This window comes from Somniosus microcephalus, chromosome 3 (assembly GCF_052327205.1).
Source record: "Somniosus microcephalus isolate GS21.2 chromosome 3, FLI_Smic_1.0, whole genome shotgun sequence".
NCBI classification, from domain to species: Eukaryota; Metazoa; Chordata; class Chondrichthyes; order Squaliformes; family Somniosidae; genus Somniosus; species Somniosus microcephalus.
In genome coordinates, this window is record NC_140989.1 from 39454840 (window position 1) to 39476994 (window position 22155).

The 22155-nt window shown below is 42.2% G+C and overlaps 1 protein-coding gene across 3 annotated transcripts in view; it reads right to left on the bottom strand.

The window, feature by feature from the left end:
• The window catches only part of slc30a6 (solute carrier family 30 member 6), a 146996-nt gene that overhangs the window by 87438 nt on the left and 37403 nt on the right, over positions 1–22155 (bottom strand). For 2 of the 3 annotated variants that reach the window (XM_085980190.1, XM_085980189.1), the window contains exons 3-4: positions 12887–12973; positions 9990–10074 (exon numbers count right to left, since the gene is read on the bottom strand). The exons of the other annotated variant lie outside the window; for it this stretch is intronic. In XM_085980190.1, the coding sequence (XP_085836316.1) occupies positions 9990–10074; positions 12887–12973 (172 nt within the window). The remainder of the gene's footprint in view (positions 1–9989; positions 10075–12886; positions 12974–22155) is intronic. 3 annotated transcript variants of the gene reach the window in all.

A 22155-nucleotide genomic window follows, 5' to 3' on the forward strand; every position in this document is an offset into this window, starting at 1 on the left:
AGAAACTGACTACTGTACAATAACTAGTAAATGGTTCTGTATGGATTTTTAAAGTCATTTTCAGATATTTAAAATCGGGTTACTCACAGGTGGTAGACTAGACTCTGATTAAATATGCTTATTTTTTGTGACAAACCTATTTTCAGCTGTATTATTCAAACTGCACCAAGTTATCACTAAAATATATCAAGGACTATTTTTTAAAGCAAAATTTAAAAAAAATTAATTCTAAAACTCTGTTCAATTGCGTTGATTCATGGCAGATTATACGTTCTGCCAAATGAGTTTGAACAGAAACTTGAGGAAACAAAACACTTCTCAAAACCAGCACAATTTTCGCCGATTGAGCCCAAAGCGGAAACTCTACCCCAAACTTGCCAATTTGGTACTGTCTCTAGTCTTGCAATCACAGCTGAAGTTAAATAGCATGGTTGTTATTTATGTGGATAGACTGGAGAAGCTGGGGTTGTTCTCCTTAGAGCAGAGAAGATTGCGAGGAGATTTGATAGAGGCGTTCAAAATCATGAGGGGTCTAGACAGAGTAGATAAGAGAGAAACTGATCCCATTGGCGGAAGGGCCGAGAACCAGAGGACACAGATTCAAGGTGAGTGGCAAAAGAACCAAAGAAGACATGAGGAAAAACTTTTTTTACACATCGAGTGGTTAGGATCTGGAATGCACTGCCTGAAAGGGTGGTGGAGGCAGACTCAATCGTGGCTTTCAAAAAGGGAATTGGAGAAGTACCTGAAGGAAAAAATTTTCAGGGTTACAGGGAAAGGGCGGGGGAGTGGGACTAGCTCTTGCAGAGAGCCGGCACGGGCTCGATGGGCCGAATGGCCTCCTTCTATGCTGTAACTATCGGAACTGACAAGTTTGGGTATGATTCTTCACTTGGTGGATCGTAGGCATCAGAAGATCCTCACAAGTGGCATGGTGAGCAGCACGATTCCACATAAAATCTGTCAGTGCCATGCCCCTGACCACAGCGTGGATACACACAATATGCTACTGTACAGTGGTTTCACCAGTTGGAAGCACAGAGCTTCAGCAGTAGTTGCTTGCCTCTCTGCAAGAATGTGGATATTAGTATTATTAGTAGTAGTGGTAATAGAAAACGACCTCTATTCTAAAACTATATCTGTGAAGACAGATTGATGCCTCTTAGGACTATCCACTGTATGGCAACAGTAGGAATCTATGCCAAATTCAATCATTTGTTTTGTTCAAGGAACACCTAATCATCATTCACACACAGTGTTTAGTTAATTACCTAATTAAACATATTACTTTTGTTTGAAGTATGTTCATCTGTTGATCCTGAAGTAGTTGGAGTGTCTCTAAAAGGAGAACCATCATGCCTTTACGAACTAGCAGCTTTCCATGAGAACATATATGGAATAAACATGTATCCGAGACTATGCTCCCTTTAATAGACCATTAATTCCAATTCATTGAGTATCCTACAGCATACCAAATTCTGTGTTATTTTCTCAATTCACTTCCCCTATACCACCAAGCTATACTACTCCTCTGACAACAAGCTGAAAAGCAACCTACTCAGGTACTCAATTATAACGACTAAGGGCTTCCGATTAGTATTTCAGTGCCTGTAATTATATTGATTTGGTGATTCTTTACAATCTTCCGTCAGTGCATATTTCTAAGCTCAAGACAAAAAACGTGTTCAAATCTCAACATTCTGTACCAGAGATTTCACTGAACGTGAGATATTGGACAAAAACTATTCAAGATTCAGTATAGAACAGATATTGTTGTAGGAACTCTGAAAAGAACACTAATTATACAAAGCAAGGTAGACTACGAGCTAAAGGAGAGCACAACTCTAAGGGCAAATATTGTGGATATTAGGTACTTATCCCCATTTTTGTGTTTTCGTTTTGTGACTTTCCATTTAAATTCTTTTAAAAAACACCTTTAAAAGGACCATTAGGTGGAATCCCATTAAGACTAACACACCTGTGACATCTCTGGGGGGTTCAGTACTTAACATTCACAGTACTTACCCCTAGGGTTTTCGACTCTTATTTTTAATGCATCATCCACTAACAGTATGGTATAATAATAACTCAGCTACTTGTTTATTAGACTAGATTAGGTATTCCTCAACCAAACAGGTAGAAAATAAAACACAGATTGTTTAAAAAATGATCAAAGTGCAATTCATATAATACGTATTTCAACACAGTAATCTCATTTGCAATGTTTCCATACTTAGGTATCATAAAAGATTTTTTTTGGTCAATACCTTCATTAACTCTTTCCTCCCCAAATCCCATACTCCATTTATTATTTTCTCTTCCCTCCCTGTAAGTCTCTCTATGCCATGTACCATCTCTAAACTAGAAAGCAGGCTCCAGGAAAGCCACTTTAGAAAATAAATTGAGAAACCTGGGTGAAGGATCAATATTGTAGGATGAAAGGAAGAGCGCGGGAAGCAAGGAATTCCACACTGTAGAACTCCTAGGAAGGAATAAATTAGATTAGGAGATGGTACAATGAATGATTTCAACATAGTGAAGGTTCAGGGAGAGCGTGTGAGAGTGTGCAGGATGGCATATTTAAAGCTTAGGAAATGCACTATATGACAAAGGGGAGGAAGATGATCATCTAGGGTGATCCACGCCCTCCATTATTTCTTCTTTCTGGTGGCAATGCTCCTTGCCTCTGATCCGCCCCCTGTACTGATGCATGGCAAAATCAAAACTCAACATTCGATGGAATCTGGAACAGTACCCATGGATTGGAGGGTAGCTAATGTTGCCCCACTATTCAAAAAAGGTGGTAGAGAGAAAACAGGGAATTACAGACCGGTAAGCCTGACATCAGTAGTGGGGAAAATGCTAGAGTCCATTATAAAAGATGTAATAGCAGAGCACTTGGAAAACAGTGACAGGATCGGACAAAGTCAACATGGATTTACAAAAGGTAAATCGTGCTTGACTAATCTACTGGAATTTTTTGAGGATGTAACTGGTAAAATAGATAAGGGAGTACCAGTGGATGTGGTGTATTTGGACTTTCAGAAGGCTTTCGATAAGGTCCCGCATAAGAGATTAGCGTGTAAAGTTAAGGCACATGGGATTGGGGGCAAGGTATTGACTTGGATAGAGAACTGGTTGGCAGACAGAAAGCAAAGAGTTGGGGAATATGCCGAGAAACTCCAGGATGATTTGGACAGAAGCATGGCAGATGCAATATAACGTGGATAAATGTGAGGTTATCCACTTTGGTGGCAAACACAGGGAGGCAGATTATTATCTGAATGGCAATAGATTGGGAGAAGGAGAAGTGCAACGAGACCTGGGTGTCCTTGTGCACCAATCGCTGAAGGTAAGCATGCAGGTGCAGCGGGCGGTTAAGAAGGCAAATGGTGTGTTGGCCTTCGTAGCGAGAGGGTTTGAGTACAGGAACAAGGATGTCCTGCTGCAGCTGTACAGGGCCTTGGTGAGACCACATCTTGAGTATTGTGTGCAGTTTTGGTCGCCTTATCTGAGGAAGGATGTTCTTGCCATGGAAGGGGTTCAGCGAAGATTCACCAGACTGATCCCTGGGATGGCAAGAATGACGTATGAGGAGAGATTGGGTCGATTGGGCTTATACTCGCTGGAGTTTAGAAGAATGAGAGGGGATCTCATTGAAACTTATAAAATTCTGACAGGACTGGACAGACTAGATGCAGGAAGGATGTTCCCGATGGTCGGGGAGTCCAGAACCAGGGGTCACAGTCTAAGGATAAGAGGTAAGCCATTTATGACAGAAATGAGGAGGAATTTCTTCACCCAGAGAGTGGTGAACCTGTGGAATTCTCTACCACAGAAGGCAGTAGAGGCCAATTCATTAAATATATTCAAGAAGCAGTTGGATATATTTCTTAAGGCTAAAGGGATCAAGGGGTATGGGGAGAAAGCAGGGTGATCAGCCATGATCGCATTGAATGGCGGAGCAGGCTCGAGGGGCCGAATGGCCTACTCCTGCTCCTATCTTCTATGTTTTTATGTGGAGGAAGGGCATGGGGGGCATTCAGGCTGCATATGGATAATATTTTTGCAAGAAATGATTATAAACTAGCCTTTTTTTTAAGCTTAGTAGGATGGCACACTTAGTAAATCATTTCCTTTCATCTTAATAGTGTATTGTACCATGTTAGAGAAAATGTTTGTAAGTTGGGCCATTTAACCTCTACATAAAATTATAGTAGGAATATTCAAATGTTGGGCAATTTACAATACAACCATTTCTTCTTCCCCCAGTCATAAACTCATTTTCACTGTGTTTTCAAATAAGCAATGATATGAGACAGACAGGAGCTACTGGCCCTGAATTTGGGGTCGGAGGCATATATCCAGGGTACGGGTCTCAGGCCTGCAGGTGTATGCCTGCGTAAAGGCTGTTCAGAAGCGTCCCTGGGATCACGTGGGCCAGGTCATCCAATGAGAAAGGAGGATTCGATTGCCGACATTTCCGATCAGAATCCCCATATGACATGCAATGGAATCCCCAAATAATTAAACAATTTACACAAATCTAATACATATAAAAGTTCTAATTTTCAAATTTAAAGTCCCTTAATTACACTAAATACAATAATTTAATTTTTTGAAAAATAATTTTAATCATTTTAATATTTAAATATTTGCATAAACTAATTTTAAGCATTTGTGCATCATTTAAAAAAAAATTAAATTTAAGATTTATATTAACCCGTACGCTGGTGAAAGCAGGCCCCAGGCCCGCTTTTACCAGCCGTAAGAGTTTCGTGGGCAATTGCTTGGCAGTAGTTGGGCAAATACACCGTCAGCGAAAGCGATTTCTCAGTCGGTTTAGTACATCATCGCAAGTTCCGGGTATCGCAAATGCAGAAACCTGGAGCTTGCGGGGCCCCAACAGAAGGATTAGGACGGAATACGCTCGAAGACACCGCAAATTCTGGTCCATTATATAGCACACAGAGGATGCATGTATTTTATTAGAACCAATAGCTGACCCAAATAGTTAAATGTCTGTTTCCTGCTTCTAATGAAAATGCTTGTATCTCCATCAAGATTTCTAAATAAATCCCATTTCATGTCATTAAAAAAGGTGAAATATATACACCATTGTGGTTAAATCAATTACAGTTGATTGACAACCCAAGGGAATGAGGAAAAAGCCAAATCAGCCTTCTTACAATCTATCTGATAAATACCACATATAATTTTATTGACTGATTAATGTTCTACTGACAATATGTGCGTCAGTTCCAGACAGGTGATATGCCCACTGCCAGTGGCAAGTGACAATTTAAAGGAGGCAAATCCACACCTCGGACATCATCCAGGAGCTGACCTTCTGTGCATCGGTTGCTGGTTTCCACTCGAGCTCCCCCCACCCCCCCCCCCCTCAATATCAACATAAAAGTGTGTTTAAGACACAAGCATTTGACTTGTAACTGTTAAGTCTTGCCTTTTTTTAAACAAGGATTTTTGGCTCCAAATAAAAGACATTTTATTCAGTATATACAAATGCTCCAATATGAGTCACCTTTGAGTCTGCTCTAAATGGGGTAGGGCAACAATAGCCTTGAACAAATGTTGTGAATTGTAACTATAAATTAACACTTCACAATTAAAGATGTGCCAGTGATAAGTTGACTATTAACACTGCCACACGCTGCTGTTAGGCAGGGAGCAATCATTTCCAGACTGCACTTATTCATTTAGTAGAAACCAACATTTAAAGACTTAAATTCAATGTATATTTGTTTGAAGATGGCAGGAAGTTTAAAAAAATAAATTTTATTTGTAATCTGTTAATACTCTACTGGTAAAAATGGTGTTGACAGATGAAAAATGCTTTTACGAGTCAAATGTACAAGCACTCTAACTTGAAAATTGATAATCTATGACCAAAAACATAAACTTTGATCTACAAATAATAGATGCTGGTTAAATGCTTTGGAACAGATCTCCTTTACCATGGCTCTATCTAGGATACAATATTACCAATGGCTGCAAAGTAAATATAGGATAATAGATAGCTTGGCAGCAAGATCAAATCGAGCAGTTCAGCTGATGTCGAGAGAGGCAAGTCGAAGCGTTTTTGAACAGCAGAAATCATATCAATTTACTACCAGCAATAGTTATTCTTTCTTGCATACAATTTTGGATATATAAAAAAAAAAAAGCAGCAGAAGCAGATAAAAAGATTAATCGAGGTGCAAGCAATGAAGGACTATGTTGCTATTTAACATCAGCTCAAACATCATTATGTAGAGCTGAGGGAGTTTTGCAGCTGCTGATTTTAAGGAATCACTATACTATACTAAAACCAGATACTATTACTGTTCTGTTCCGTACTCTGCTAGCGTGTACTACTGCTGTTCATCATTCTTGTCCATGACTAATATTCGCCTAAATGTTAATATGACGGTTATAAAAGTTACATTTAAAAATGCTACAAAAAATATTAGAAAAACGTTCACTCCTGGCAGTTGGCAATGTCAGCATTTACTACCCATCTCTAGTTGCCCTTGAGTGGCTTGGTAGGCCATTTCAGAGGGCAGTTAAGAGTCAACCGCGTTGGTGTGGGATTGGAGTCGCACATAGGCTAAGCTGGGTAAGGACAGCAGGTTTCCTTCCCTAAAGGATCTTAGTGAACCAGTTAAGTTTGATAACAATCCAACAGCTTCATCGTCACTTTTACTGGTACTAGTTTTTTTTTTATTAAACAGAAATCAAAAACACAAATTGCTATGGTGGGATTTCAATTCACGATTAGTAATCCAGGCTTCTGGATTATTAATCCAGTAACACAACTACTATACTACCATATGCTGGATAAAAAGGTAGATATGAATATTAAGTTTGCTGTTCTTCACCTTTGGACAGTTCAACCCTGTTTGACATACAATGAATGTTACACGAGACAGAAATAATTTGTGACAAGTACATATATTAGCAAAGGCTCTTTTATAACTACTAAATACTACATAGGAGAACCAAACTATTCTGTAAAGAACCAGCTCTCACTTTTATTCTCCCCAAAGGTAGTTAGCTCTTGGAACTTTAAGGGAAGGGACAACAAAACATTGTAATTTTTCAGAAAACAATTCAAGAAACAATGGCAGAAAAACACACACCTGGCAGTGAATGCTTCATATTAGATGTAGGTTAAAAAAATTCCAACAAGTTTCTTCTACCAGGATCATCTTTCACTTGTTAAATTCCTTTCCCTTGCTCCATAATCCTACCTCTCCAAATGTTAAGTGTGGGGTTGCAAAATCCAAGGCTGGAACAACATTCTTGAATTAACAGAAGCCCTTTCATGGGCAGCTCTCAAAATGTCACGTCAAGAGTATACAATACCACAGATTCATGTAATACTACCATTCTGAAGTAGAAATGCCGGATTACATTTCATTGTCACTTGGATTTCTAGCAAATGACAATATTGCCGCACTCATTTCCTTTTATTATTCAGAATATAATTACCAATAATTAACAACTTAAATAAGCCAAATATTTTTCATAGATCATGCAATTTACACTCTCTATGTACTATGCATAATATCCTGGTTAAAATCAATTCAACAAAGTCAAATCCTGCTTTATAAATAAAAAGTTCACTCAGTCACTAAGGTCAAATTTTCTAAAGTCACAACAACTAATCAAATCATTGTGAACACAGCTCCTGAGAGGTGACTCTCTACTACACAGTAAGAGTCTTCTTTAAACTGACCACCAATGTTCCCGGTCATTTTTTTTGCTGCGTGGCCCCTTTAACTGGCTGCGTGACCCATTCATATTTTTGCGTCTGCACGGTCATGTAAAGGCCGATGAGCAGCCTGCGCGGAACCTCCAGACCGTTATGCGGCTGCGCAGCTTAACGTGAACATTGCTTACAACACAAACCAACAGATCTGCATTAAAACTTTGGGGGGGGGGGGGGGTGGCGGCTACAGCTCCTCCAGTGGTTGGGGAGGGGGGGGGGGGGTTAAAAGCATTTTCTCTCTCCTGCCAACCCACTCCCCTTATGTGCTTGTGGAAACTGTCCTTGTGCTTTGTTTGTCTAGTTTTGGCTTGGTGGCTACCATTTTACAAACCAGTCATAATAGACATAAGAGCCTGGAGTTTCCTCCTTGGCGGCAACTGGAAGTTATACCCCGAAAGTGTGCCCGAAGCTGCTCCCATTTTGTCGATGTAAACTTACACTAAGTGGCTCCCCACCCCCCCACCAATCTCATTAGAATACACCCAAACTTAAATAGGGCATAAATCAGCGCAAAGAATCGGGGCCCAAAGAAATGCCGAACCCTCATCAGTACAATTCTTCCTCGAGTCTTACAATTAAATGTTTCAACTTATTTAGCCATCGTTCATGCACATCCGGCACAGCATTTTTAAGAACCTGCAATTGGGGTAGATCTTCAGCTTTTAATGCAACTTATACTTTGCCATAAAATGCATTCAAAGGAACAGGTCTTAGTGAGGAAAAAGTTATTTTTAAAAACACTCAAAAAAATTGCAATGAAAAGACCAGAAAAATGACTGTTTCCTGCTATGCCTGAAAATCTGGAAGCAACGTTGAGAGACCGCCGAACAAGCATAATTGGAGGATACTTGCATATTAGAATCAGGGGCATGGCAGTTTTATGGATGGAGATTGGTTTGGCCGGCAGGCTTGATGGAGGACGTAAAAGATCGAGGTGACTTGGGAGCATTGTTCCCATTATTTTTGTTTAGGTGCATGGCCCCTTTAAGTGCCTGCGCAGCCCATTCAAATACCGCGCATGCACGGTTTTTCCCATTGAAAAACTGGCTGCACGGGAGGTCCAGAGAGGGAACATTGCTGTTACATGCGCAACTCCCTTACGCCCAAAATTATACAATTTTTAAGCCATGTAATTGCCAGATAATGGGCGTGTTATAATGGAAAATGCTATGTACACCTGTCACGCTAATTGTACCTTCCCACCAGTGTGGTGCTGTTATCTCCCAGATCTTGCGTCTCCCAGATCCTCATTCTGTACTAGAGAAACTCTTATACTTCAACCACCTGTGGTTCCCAAATTGCCACAAGTTACTGAAACCTTAGTACGATAGCAAAATACTGCAGATGCTGGAAATCCAAAATAACAACAGAGAATGCTGGAAAAACTCAGCAGGTCAGGCAACATCCGTGGAGAGAAATTTGAGTTGACGTTTCGGGTTGAAACCCTTCTTCAAAACTGGAAAGAAAATAAAAAGATCAAAGGCAAAGCTGCGATCGAACAAAAGAAGAAAAAGAGACAATAAAAGGTATGCGAAGCCAGATGAGATGGTAATGGGCCCGTGGAGACAAAAGGCAGCGGTCTCTTTTTCTTCTTTTGTTCGATCGCAGCTTTGCCTTCGATCTTTTTATTTTCTTTCCAGTTTTAAAGAAGGGTTTCAACCCGAAACATCAACTCAAATTTCTCTCCACGGATGTTGCCTGACGTGCTGAGTTTTTCCAGCATTCCCTGTTGTTATTTTACTGAAACCTTACCTTACTAAAGCTGCTGAAGATGCTCGCGAAAGCAAAAGGAGTTCAGACTAACTCATAAGAGTGATCTTAGATACGAGAGCAAAAAGTCTAGAGTAAGAAGGGTAGAAAAGATCCAAAAACGCAACAGTGGTATTGCGCCATACAGAGCTGGATGAACCCATATTCAATCCTCAGTCTGTTTTGAGCCGCTGTGCTCAGTCAACTGTGGCAATGGGTTACTACAATTAATCTAGCCTCCGAGCTAGGGAAGGGAAGAAAAAAATCAGCTTTCTTCTGGTGAATGCTATCCAATGACACTTGCGGAATAGTGCATGCGCACTTGGACAGTTTTATCAAGCTAGGTTGATGTAGGCAACCTCACCTTGGTTGAAAAATAAGCTCACGCATGAAGAAGATTAACGAATTGGGTGAGACACACACATAATCAACTGCAAAAAATCAGTGAATAAAGAAAGCTCTTACCTACCCATACTATTTGTAGAGCTGCACCACATCAGTAGAAAGCCAGTGCAAATCAAGTTCAATAATCCAAACAGCAGGATCTTCCAGGACTGTGGAGTAGAAACAATGCATCAACAGCATTGAAACATTCATTGCAACATCTTGCATTAATTCTGCTCCTTCTGTCACTTTTAATAGACAAAAGTAATTGCACTGCTGTGCAGCTCAATAAAAATGTGGACTGAAAAAGTTGACGAATCAACATGCTGTTCAGACAACCGGTATTAGGATGGTGTGTTACACTGGATATGGGTGAGCAGAGCCTGATTTGCAATAAAACAAGCACAAATGCATTTTCTGAACTTTTCAGCTTTATTAGCTGGACAACTGATGTGCACGCTGGCTGAATGCATAGGTGCTTGTTTACCATGATACTGTATGTCTGTGCATACTGGAAACTCACTTAGCTAAGAAAGTTGGGGAGGGTGTTAAAGGTGGCGGGGGAGGAAATAAGTTGCTCTACTTGAATTCTCTCTCCTGCTAGTCAATTGCTAAGCACAACCGGCAGCAACGCAAATCATCTCATGGTCCGGATTTCAAATACATCATCCACGCAAATGAATTGGTACAATACAATTTGAAAGCCAGGGAAGCAGACACCAAATTAACAAAAACAACAGAATTCCAAGGGTTGGGTCCACTGGTGTGCCGACATGCAGCACTATGGAGTGAGCGGTAGGACATAGATTCATGCCTGCGATTCCCCACCGACCAACTTCACTAGTTCAAGCCATGCAGTCAGGCAGAAGCAGCAAGTGGAGCCTAGGAATTTGTCCATGGGGTAAGAACAGAAAACGAGGCAGACGAGTCATCAAGGCCATTTTTATGCAACTTACAGTGCTCAGTAGGAGCACAGCATTGGCAGCCTTTAAACAAATGGCAAATAAACAGCAGAAATACACTGTGCATGACGAAGTATAAGAGGACAACTCTCAGTTTGAGTTTAGGTCAAATGGGGAGGCTCATCTCACCTACTGCTGGCGATGAAAACGTCAAGCAAATGCACACAGGTGATGCCAGAAAAGGGAATAACTATCCATCAGCCAACACTGACAGGACAGGAGTGTGGCTCATTTCTAGACTCATTACAAACAGAAACACTTAATTTACACCTATTTTTAGTCATTTACAGAAACTCAACAGGGACGGCATTACTTTTCTTTTAAAACAAAAATTTTTTCTCTCTCCTGCCCTCCAACCACCAAATCTAGAAACAAAATACACATCTGTTTTGCTGATGGCACCTAAATGTGTTGGGAATTGGCAGGGAGAAGGGAAATCATTCAGAGGTCAGCATAGCTCATCTGCTGCTTGGCATTAGCAAAGGCCGGAGAGCAGGTCTGATGCCTACCCTCTGAGTCACAGGATGTGCGCAGCCTAGGGAATTAAACAAAAAAGTGTGTTTTTTTTAACCTTGTAATTAATTGAAATGTTTTGGATTGTGGCTTCTGTTCGGATTTTTTTTTCCTACTTTGCCCACAAACCAAGGAATTTTGTTAAGTTAATCAGCTTTATGAAACAAACTCAAAGCTTTTGAAAACTGAAACTAAGCATCCAAAAGGTGCATCCTCTGTTTGCTGTTTCTCAATAATTACTGACACACTGTATAGGGAATTGCTATGCAATGAAAATATTGTTAATTATGTTCCAATAAACCTTCGGTGATGCATCACAAATGTATGCAAAACCCTCCGAGATCATTCAGGAATTAAATGTATTCTTCAACCCTGTAAAAACAGCAAGAACATTTGGAACATTCAAATACTATGAAAATGTTAACTTAAAATTTTACACCTAAAATATAAAGCTAGTAAAGGGAAGACAATGGGGCAGAAATTCCTCCCCAAACGCGTGAGTACAGAAGGGGTACTCACGCGTCTGGCCGGAGGAAATGCCGGTTTTCAGCATGCACAGCGCATGCGCTGAAAACCGGCATTTCCTCTCCTCTAACCCAAGAGGTGAAGAGGCTAGCGCGTGCGCTGTAGGGGACAGCGCGTGCGTCTTGGATTTCCTCTGTTTTGGGGGATTTGCGCATGTGTAAAGGCCTCCAGTCTTTACGCTTGTAAAAAGCACACGTAAGTATTTATTTTTACAGGTAAGTGGTGTTTTAGTGCAATTTAGAATTTTTTTTTCCCCACAGGTTTATTATTTTAAAGAACCTACAATAAGGTAAGTTTAGTTTTAGACCCTTTTTATTAAAAATTTATTTTTTTCAACAAAAAAAATTGTTTAAATTATTTTTTTAAACTTATTTATACTTAATTTAATGATTGGGATGTTTTTAAAAATTTTATTTAAAGTTTAAGTAGTGTTTTGGGGTGCAGTACTTCATGAGTTTGACAGTTCTTACTCTCAAACTTATGAATGAAGTTTCCCCTCCCCTGATTGGCTGAACAGTGCTCACCTGATCCCAGCCGGCACATCGCACTAACCACGCCGCTGGGTCAGGTTAGCACAGCGCGCCGACATCAGAACCTGGCCACTGAAAGGAAATCCACTGCGGGCCAGGTTTCAGATGTCGGCGTGCCGGGTAAGTGCACATCGGGGGCTTGCACGCACGGCAAGCCCCCGACACCAAGTTCTGGGCCATTATCCAAAACCTAAACTTGGAATCTAGATAATGTTTACATTACCAAAATGTGACATTACCAGACTGCCTCAATTAGGTTACAACCCAGTACCTCATTCCAAATTACCCATTAACCTATATGCATCTCTCTGAAATAAAAAAAAGTTAGCCCTTTTTGACTGACATTTGATTAGCAAACAAATTGCCCTACAACCTCTGTAGTTACACAAGAGATAAACATTTCTAAAACATGACCAGCTTGCTTGTAGGTGCAAGTTTTGTATAGCACTTACCCGCCTGTCAGCTGCCACCAGCAGGAACTCTTGCGTAAACCTTCCACCGAGAGATCTGTAAGTCTTGCGGAAAGGATGGATGGTTCCCTTTAAAGAAAAATAGGAAAACAAAAATTCAATTTTAAGCTTCAAGTGTTTAACCATATTTCATAACAAAGAAACACTACTGACTTCAGCACATATTCTAGGCTGACACTTCGCTGCAGTGCTAAGGAAGTGCTGCATTGTCCGAGGTGCTGGTTTTCATACATGATGTCAAACTGAGGCTCATCTACTATAGGGGGACCAAAAGATCACATGGTATTATTTGAAGAGCAGGGAGCCCCGACCAACATTTCTTCCTCAACCGACACCAACAAAAACTGATTAATCAGTCCAATATTATATACGTGAACCTCTCTGAAATGCACATCATCTCAAACTGATATGGAATGGAAGAAAGACACTTAATTACTGTCTGCTAACCCAGCTATTGAGACTACTCTGTATCCCAGATAGAAGTTAACCCCTTGTGCAACAAATGTAACCATTTCAAAATCATATCGGGATAAAGTTTCCTCTAGTTTACGCTCGTTTCTTCAGTGCAATCCAGGTGCAATCGGCCGAACCAGTGCAAAAGATCGGGGAATTTTAAACGCAAGTTATGTCAAGCGTAAATCGAGTTTCTGGAATCTTTCATGCTGATTTAAAAATCATTTCGCCCAAAGATGGTCCCGTCCCCAGATCGAATAATGAGATTGGCGAGTGACTGCGCCCGTTTGAGGAAGGTCTTCAAAGTATCTTAGGCGCACAGGCACGTTTTAAAAGTTTTTACAAGCTAAAAAATATTTAGCATACAAGAAACTGACTGACTAGTCATTTTCAGTGATTTAAAATCAGGTTGAGGATTAGACACTCTTGTGATAAACCCATTTTCAGCTGTATTAATAAAACTGCACCAGGTTACCGCTCCTAAATACATCAATGAATATTTCTTAATGCAAAGAAAAAAAACCTCAACTATGCTCTATTACACTGTTTAACAGAAGATTTTAAAGTTTGTGATTATGCAAATTAATTTTAGCAGGAACTTGAACTGTAACCTAACCAGTGCAATTTCAGGCACAATTTGTGCCCAATGACCCAATAGCGCCCAAAGCGGAAACTCTACCCCATTATAACTTATGGCAAAATTCTGTTCCAAACCAACTGTCTCAAAATGTGATAATATCCCGTACATAAATTTTCTTAATGTAGGTCACTGATGTAATCTTGCTGCTGATTCATGAACTCGGTAAAAATGTCTTGCAAGAGATGATTTACCAGATGAAACTACCTTTTAATTACAGCGAGAAACTGCTTCTGGAAGTCAGAAGCTGAACTTTGAAAGGGTAGAACTCTCCAGCTACCCGTACTAGAAGCTCATCTGTTGAGTCCAAATCTAGACGTGCAACTCCTGGGATTTCAGGAAAACTTCAGTATTAAACCTGGATTTTGTATCTTCAGGAAAACTGAAATTACAAACTCGAATACACCACATGAAGATGTAACAAGCAGCAAAGAAAAATAACGCTGCAAGATTATGCTTGCTACTTCTAGCTCGCCATCAATAGACATTGAATATGAAATACCTTTAAGCAAATGAATACTGACAAAACTGAACTACAGCAGTCTATTTATTAAGAATGAAAAACATTTTCCCATTCTCTCAATGATCCTACGTGATAAGTCACAGGAAGTAGTCTAACCTTAATAAAGTGAACCCCAGTAAGAACAACTTTGTCTCATTTGACCACGATATGGAGGGGGGGGGGGGGGGGGCAGGGGTAATATTTAAAAAATATATATAAATGGGAAATTCAAATGCACACTTTAAACCAGAATTTTCCAGATTACAAATTGAGTTTTCACTTATCACTGAAAACCTACACCATCTGGAGAGATTACTAGGAGGCATGATAAATCATGGTCATTAAGTGAAACATTATCCTGCTAATACAGAACACTGTATCCATTAAAGTCAAAAAGTTATGAAGTCTACCGTACAACATGTGCAAGCAAGATTCCATGCACTCAATACCGGTAATGGAGATTTTTCAGTGACATTTCAATTTGCCATACTTAGAGTAGCTCTTTTGTTGTCAGTTTACATCTCCTTTCACTCTAGTAGAGGCCGACACAAATTACTGGGTCTTACTGCATACAGGAGAGGCATTATTTTGACTGCTGTTGTAAAGGGGTACACTTTACACTTCATTTGTCACCGAGGAGAGCTGCTCCCTTATTAACTCTTCAAGTACAGAAAGACCTTTGTAACCTTCAAACTACACAAGACTTTTTGTAATACATTTTAAATTACATAATCATATTTGCGTATTTTGGGTTAAGCGACATCACAAAATACAATAACTAGCACAAACCAGTTAGGGTGCATTGCGGGGGGGGGGGGGGGGGGGGGCGGGGGGAGAAAGTTGAGAACATATTTTAATGCATTGGTTGGGTGGATTTTCTGAATAGCAGAAAAGGATAATCCTGAAAATACCAACTTTAATTCATGTTGTTCTAAATTACAAAAATACTATCAAGGGGCATTCTTACATTACAGTACCTGTTTAGAGTGATGCAAAGCCAGCGGACCAGTTATGCTCACTGGCAGCCAAACACTGGCTAAATTTTAATTTTAATGTTAAGAGCGAACAGGACTCCCTGCTGCAATAAAATGATTAAAAATTACATTTAAAAAGTTCTCAGACCACCAGATACTGCAGCCAGTGCAACGGCTCTGTAAGGTGGTCTCACTTAGTTTGGTTGACTGGAGTTGAGCTGTACAGTCTCCAGCACTGCTAAGTGGAGACAGCTTTGCACAGACACAAAATGTGTAGCATAACTAGCTAAGTTTCTAATGATAGATTTGTAGAATTAGCAGGATGTATGCTCCCAAAGAACATTACCCAAGATATCATAATCTTATTCTATTCTTAAACTTGACACCAGAAATGCTACAAGTCTTCAAAGCGTTCCTACACTTAGTTTTTCACACTTACCTCAGACAAATTTGACTACTTTGCTTTCATTTATTCCCCATCCAAATCAATCCCAGCATTCACTTCTCTTCTTTAAAGGGCTCCTCGCACCATGCACCATTCCTCAACGTGGACAGATAACCTGCCACTGTTGTGTGCGTGCAAGAGATTCATACAATCATAGATTCGTGTATTGGTGCATTATCTGATTGTCTCACTTTAAGTGCAGAAATGCACTTGACACCTTCCCCCACAGATTAGTAGAGTTCAGAAACTCACCCAAGCACTGTGCCACTATCTTTGTTTAAACAGAGTCCCACTCAATTGCTCAACTACAGATAAACCCACCTTAAAGGCCACCTGTTCTCTGTCCCAAAAGTGTCCATTATAGACAGAGTTCACTGTAGTAACATGTTGCATACTGTAGTGTTGGCTCACAGGTGCTCTGGTTGGAGAGGTAACATGTTGAAGTCAATTGTTTCCTCAGAGTGAAGGATGAAATACTAAAAACATGCAGCAAGATCCATTCACTTTAAGTAGTCTCAACTTCACTGCAATATATTGGGAGGGGGTGGGAGAGAAGGAGGAAGCAATGTGGTGTAGACAGTGATGAGATGTTAACCTGGATGCAAGTCTGCATCATTTCCATGCAACTAGTGAAGATGCGTGACTTAGAAAGGTAAGGAAAGATCCTGTAAAGAGTCGAAACATAAAAATAAGTAATTCAATGACTTTTCAGCTATAAACTGCTGTTAGTTTCCTGCTTGATACTGAACAGCCCAGCTCACTCCAGTGAAATACACCCACAGAATTCTGCCTACATCTGCTGACAAGATAAATCAATTCTTTCCTTTTCATTTAAATTTTTAATCAATTAATTAAAGTATTCCCACACTGGCAGCATGAGACACGAGTCAGATCAGTCTTTTAACACAGACAAATCTAATCTTAAAACAGAATTCTTACTCCTGGTATATTTGAAGTTGACGAGCGGTATTATACACAGGTTACATCTCACAGTAAATCGGTGGTTGGAATATTTGCTTCTGAAAAATTTTGCCAGTTTAAAAAACAGACCTTGGATAAATGCACTGCTCTCAGTTGTATCAATCCGCTTCGAAGATTTGCAGTTGTTCAAGGAGGCGACCCACCACCTTCTCAAGGGCAAATAGAGATGGGCAATAAATGCCAGCCTTGTAGGTGACACCCACATACCAAGAATGAATATAATTAACATTTTCATCTCTTGTAACAAACTGGTGAATCTACACTGTATGCTCCTTATGGCTTTTGTGTCCTTTTTTATAACAGGGCATCCAAAGTTACACAGGAACATAGGAACAGGAGTAGGCCGTTCAGCCCCTGGAGCCTGTTCTGCCATTAGATTATGGCTAAGCTTAACTCAACTCCATTTACCTACCTTTGATCCCCTAATACAAATCTGTCAATCTCAGTCTTGAAAATTTCAATTCACCCAGCAGACAGCTTTGGGGGGGGGGGGGGGGGTGGGGGGAGAATTCCAGAGTTTTACTACCCTGTGTGTAAAATACTGCTTCCCAATTTCATTCCTGAATGGAGGAGCTCTAATTTTAAGATTGTGTCCCCTTGTACTGGATTCCCCATCAGATGAAATAGCTTCTCTATCAAACCTGTAGTGTATGTCCCTTTAAGGGGAGAACTACTTTTTACAGCTCCTGTATACTGTAGTACCGGCAGTGACCACACCTGTATATAAACCCTGAGTAGGGATCTGTACATTTAGTTTTAGAGTAACCCTCATCCAGTAAATACCTGTTGATTGTTCCTGCAGTCTCGTGTCTAGTTATTGAAGGACACACAACATCAAAAATACACGGATCTAACAGTGGCGACGAGGCAGATTCGAACCGACCTGCAACTCTGCATTACCTCCCAGGGATTCGCTCCTGGAGAACAGTGGAAGAAAGTTGAGGCCAGAAGCACGGGCGTCGACCGCGAGCAACCGCCCAGTCATCCAGCAGAGATTGAGCATCGCAGGGGAGGCTGTTGAGAGCTGGGCTTGGTTCTCCAGTCACGGTGGTCCAGCGAAACGGGCTGGCAACAGGTACGGTGCAGACCCTTCCCGGACAGCGGCGGCTAGAGCCGACCGACGGCACATAAAAGGCCGAGCAGCGTCGACGGGAGAGCGCACAGGGCGCAGCCGGTGTTCAGGACCGAACGGCGTCGACGGGAGAAGAGAGAGGGTAGAGTGCACAGGGCGCAGCCAGTGTTCAGGACCGAACGGCGTCGACGGGAGAAGAGAGAGAGGCGCAAAAGAAAACGCGCAGAGCGCAGCCGGTGTTCAAGGGACGAGCAGCGTCAGCGGGGAAGAAAAGGGAAACGCGCAGAGCGCAGCCGGTGTTCAAGGGCTGAGCAGCCGCAGCGGAGAAGAAGGGAGAGCGCGGGAAACGCCATTTTGAGCCGCAGCGGCGAAGAAGGGAAGCGCGGGAAAACGCCATTTTGAGCCAGTCTAACCACACCCAGGGATGCCGAAGAGTGGCAGTATCACAGCGTTCGACAATGAAGTCGAAGATTGGACGACATATGTCAAACGCATAGAAGTGTACTGCAAGGCGAATGAAGTGCCAGATGAGAGGAAAGCGCTGGTATTGTTGAATTCAATGGGTGCAAAAACGTATGGCTTACTGCGAAACCTAGTAACCCCAGAGAAGCCAGTGGACAAGGATTTTGGAAACATAGTGTCAACCCTACAGAACCACTTAAACCCCACACCGCTGCTGATAGCAGAAAGATTTAAGTTTCACAAAAGGAACCAGCATAAAGATGAAAGTAATGCTGAGTATTTAACGGAACTGCGTAAGCTATCGAAACACTGCCAGTTTGGAGCGGGACTGGCAGATACCTTAAGGGACATGTTTGTGTGTGGGCTTCAAAGTGAAGGAACCCAGAAACGGCTTTTATCTGAAAAGGACCTTACGCTGGAAAAGGCTTTCAGCATGGCAGTATCACACGAAGCAGCCGCACGGGGCGCTGCAGAGATACAACGGAGACCGCAAGAATATGGCACAAATGAAATGTCATACGGAACAGTGAAGTGTCATCGCTGTGGTAGAACAACACACGACCATAATGATTGCTGGTTTAAGGACAAAGTGTGCAAACAGTGTGGAAAAGTAGGACACATAGCAAGAGTCTGCAGGTCGGGAAAGAAAACCAGCAGCAAGAAATCTCCACAGGAGAAGTACAAGAAGGTACATAAGGTGACAGAGAGTAGTTCAGACGAACAGAAAAGTGATACAGACTCCGGAAACAAGGAGCTGGGTTGTCTGAAACTACATAAGGTGATCCAAACGGAGGATCAGCAAACTATCTGGGTCACGCTCAAGATAGCTGGAGTCCAAGTGAAAATGGAATTGGACACAGGATCAGCCCTAACAGTCACTGAAGGGACTACAAGCGGCTATTCTCACATATACCCTTGAGAGATACAGAGATTGTCTTGAAGACGTACACGGGGCAAAAAGTCTACCCCAAAGGAAAAATAAGGGTGAACGTTGTATATAACGGCAAGGAAACACCAAAAATGGACCTATATGTATTGCCAGATGGAGGACCACCACTACTAGGACGTGAATGGATCCGGAAGATACAGCTAGATTGGCATTCCATACAAGCACTGACTGTAGATGCCAAAAAGGATGACGACGCCACACCTGGACGACTGTCAAAAATGCTAACTGACGCACAAGTGTTCCAGGAGGGACTTGGAACACTAAAAGGCATAACAGCGACGATCAAAATAGAGGAAAATGCAAGGCCAAAGTTTTTTTTTTTTTTTTTTTTTTTTTTTAATGCCAGACCGGTGCCTTATGCGATCCGCCCAGCCGTCGAAGCAGAGCTGGAAGGTTTGGAACGTTCAGGAGTACTGTCCAAAGTGGACTGGAGCGAGTGGGCCACACCCATCATTCCTGTAATGAAGAGGTCGTTGAGTAATACGCCTGGGGAACCAAAGAAAGTTCGCATCTGTGGGGACTTTAAGGTGACAGTGAACCCAGTCCTTCACACGGTACAATATCCGCTTCTGCGGATTGAAGGTATTTTCGCCTCGCTATCTGGAGGGAAACGCTTCACTAAGATTGATCTGGCCCAGGCGTACCTGCAAATGGAGGTAGAAGAAGCCTCGAAACAGTACCTCACGTTCAACACTCAAAGGTCTCTACCAATACAACCGGCTGGTGTTCCGGGTAGCATCAGCTCCGGCTATTTGGCAAAGGGCAATGGATCAAGTCCTGCAAGGGATTCCAGGGACCCAGTGTTATTTGGACGACATCCTGGTCACGGGCGAAAATGACAGTGCTCACCTTGCCAACCTGGAGCAGGTGCTCACTAGATTGAAGGAATATGGGCTCAGCAAATCGCCACAAATGCGAGTTTTTCCAGAAACAGATCTCGTATTGTGGCCATGTTATTGATGAAGAGGGGTTACATAAGTCCCCTGAAAAGATTGAGGCAGTAGTCAAGGCCCCAGCACCGGAAAATGTGTCACAACTGAGGTTGTTCCTCGGGCTGGTGAACTACTACCATAAGTTCTTGCCGAATTTGTCTACAGTACTACACCCACTGAACACCCTACTGCAAACGGGGGTACCATGGAAGTGGAATGACGAATGTAAACGAGCTTTCCAGAAGTGCAAAGAATTGATCACATCAAAAGAGGTGTTGGCTCATTTCAACCCAGCACTACCCATTTGGTTGGCGTGTGATGCATCACCCTATGGCATTGGAGCGGTGCTGTCGCACAAGTTCCCAGACGGCTTGGTGAGGCCAGTAGCCTTTGCGTCTCGGTCACTAACCTCAACCGAGCATAACTACGGCCAGATTGACAGGGAGGCCCTCAGCCTAGTGTGGGGAGTGAAAAAGTTCAACCACTATCTGCACGGGCAGAAGTTCACCTTGCTGACTGACCACCAACCACTTGTCTCCATCTTTAATCCAAAGAAGGGCGTGCCGGTGATGACTGCGCAACGGCTACAAAGATGGTCGCTTTTTCTAGGGGCGAACCAATATGACATTGAGTATAAGGGCACGAAACAGCATGGAAACGCCGATGGGCTATCACGCCTGCCACTGCGGAGGAAGCACCAGCAATGGACCCTGTCGAAATATTTAATTCGACTATAATTGAACGCTTGCCAGTAACTAACGCTGATAGAGAAGGAGACCCAAAATGACCCGACACTGTCTCGGGTATATGACTTGACGATGAAGGGATGGCCAACACATGGCGACTCACTGTTGCCAGCATTCTCATCCAGAAGAGAACAGCTGTCAGTATGCCAGGGGACCTTGATGTGTGGATCCCGAGTGGTAATTCCACCCAAGTTAAGGGAGAGAGTGCTCAATGAGCTTCACGAAGGCCATCTGGGAGGGGTGAAAATGAAAAGCCTTGCTAGGGCTTATGTGTGGTGGCCGGGGATCGATCAGCAAATCGAGGACCTGACAAAGAGCTGCTCAGGATGCCAGAAGGTCCAAAATGCACCACCACATGCCCCTCTACACCCATGGGAGTGGCCCTCATCTCCATGGCAACGGGTGCATATTGATTTCGCTGGTCCATTCATGGACTCAATGTTTCTAATAGCTGTGGATGCGCACTCGAAATGGCCTGAGGTGATCAAAATATCGTCCACCACAACGGAGAAAACTATTGCAGTCCTACGGACCATATTTGCCAGGAACGGCTTGCCAGAGCAGATTTGCTCTGATAACGGACCACAGTTTGTGTCCGAAGAGTTTCGAAGATTTATGAAAAGGAATGGGGTAAGGCATTACACATCCGCCCCGTATCATCCAGCCACAAATGGATTGGCTGAGAGGTTCGTACAAACCTTTAAGAAAGCAGTAAGGGCCATGTGCGATGACGACATTCCACTGCAGCATAAGGTGGACAATTTCCTGTTAGCCTACAGAAATGCGACACATGCAGTCACCAACCAGACCCCGGCCATGATGTTCTTTAACCGAAGGTTGAGATCTCGTCTGGATTTGCTCAGACCAAATGTACGAAGAGATGTTGAGAATAAGCAATTCCAGCACATCAATGAGAAGCCGACAAGGAGCTTCAATGTAGGGCAACCAGTCTTGGCCCGCGGCTACCGAACAGAGAAATGGCAACCAGGAACGATATGCACACGGCAGGGGCCACTAATGTACACAGTGGATGTTGGGGAGAACATTGTGAGACGCCATGTCGACCAGATCCTAGAGTCACAGGAACGAGTCAACCCC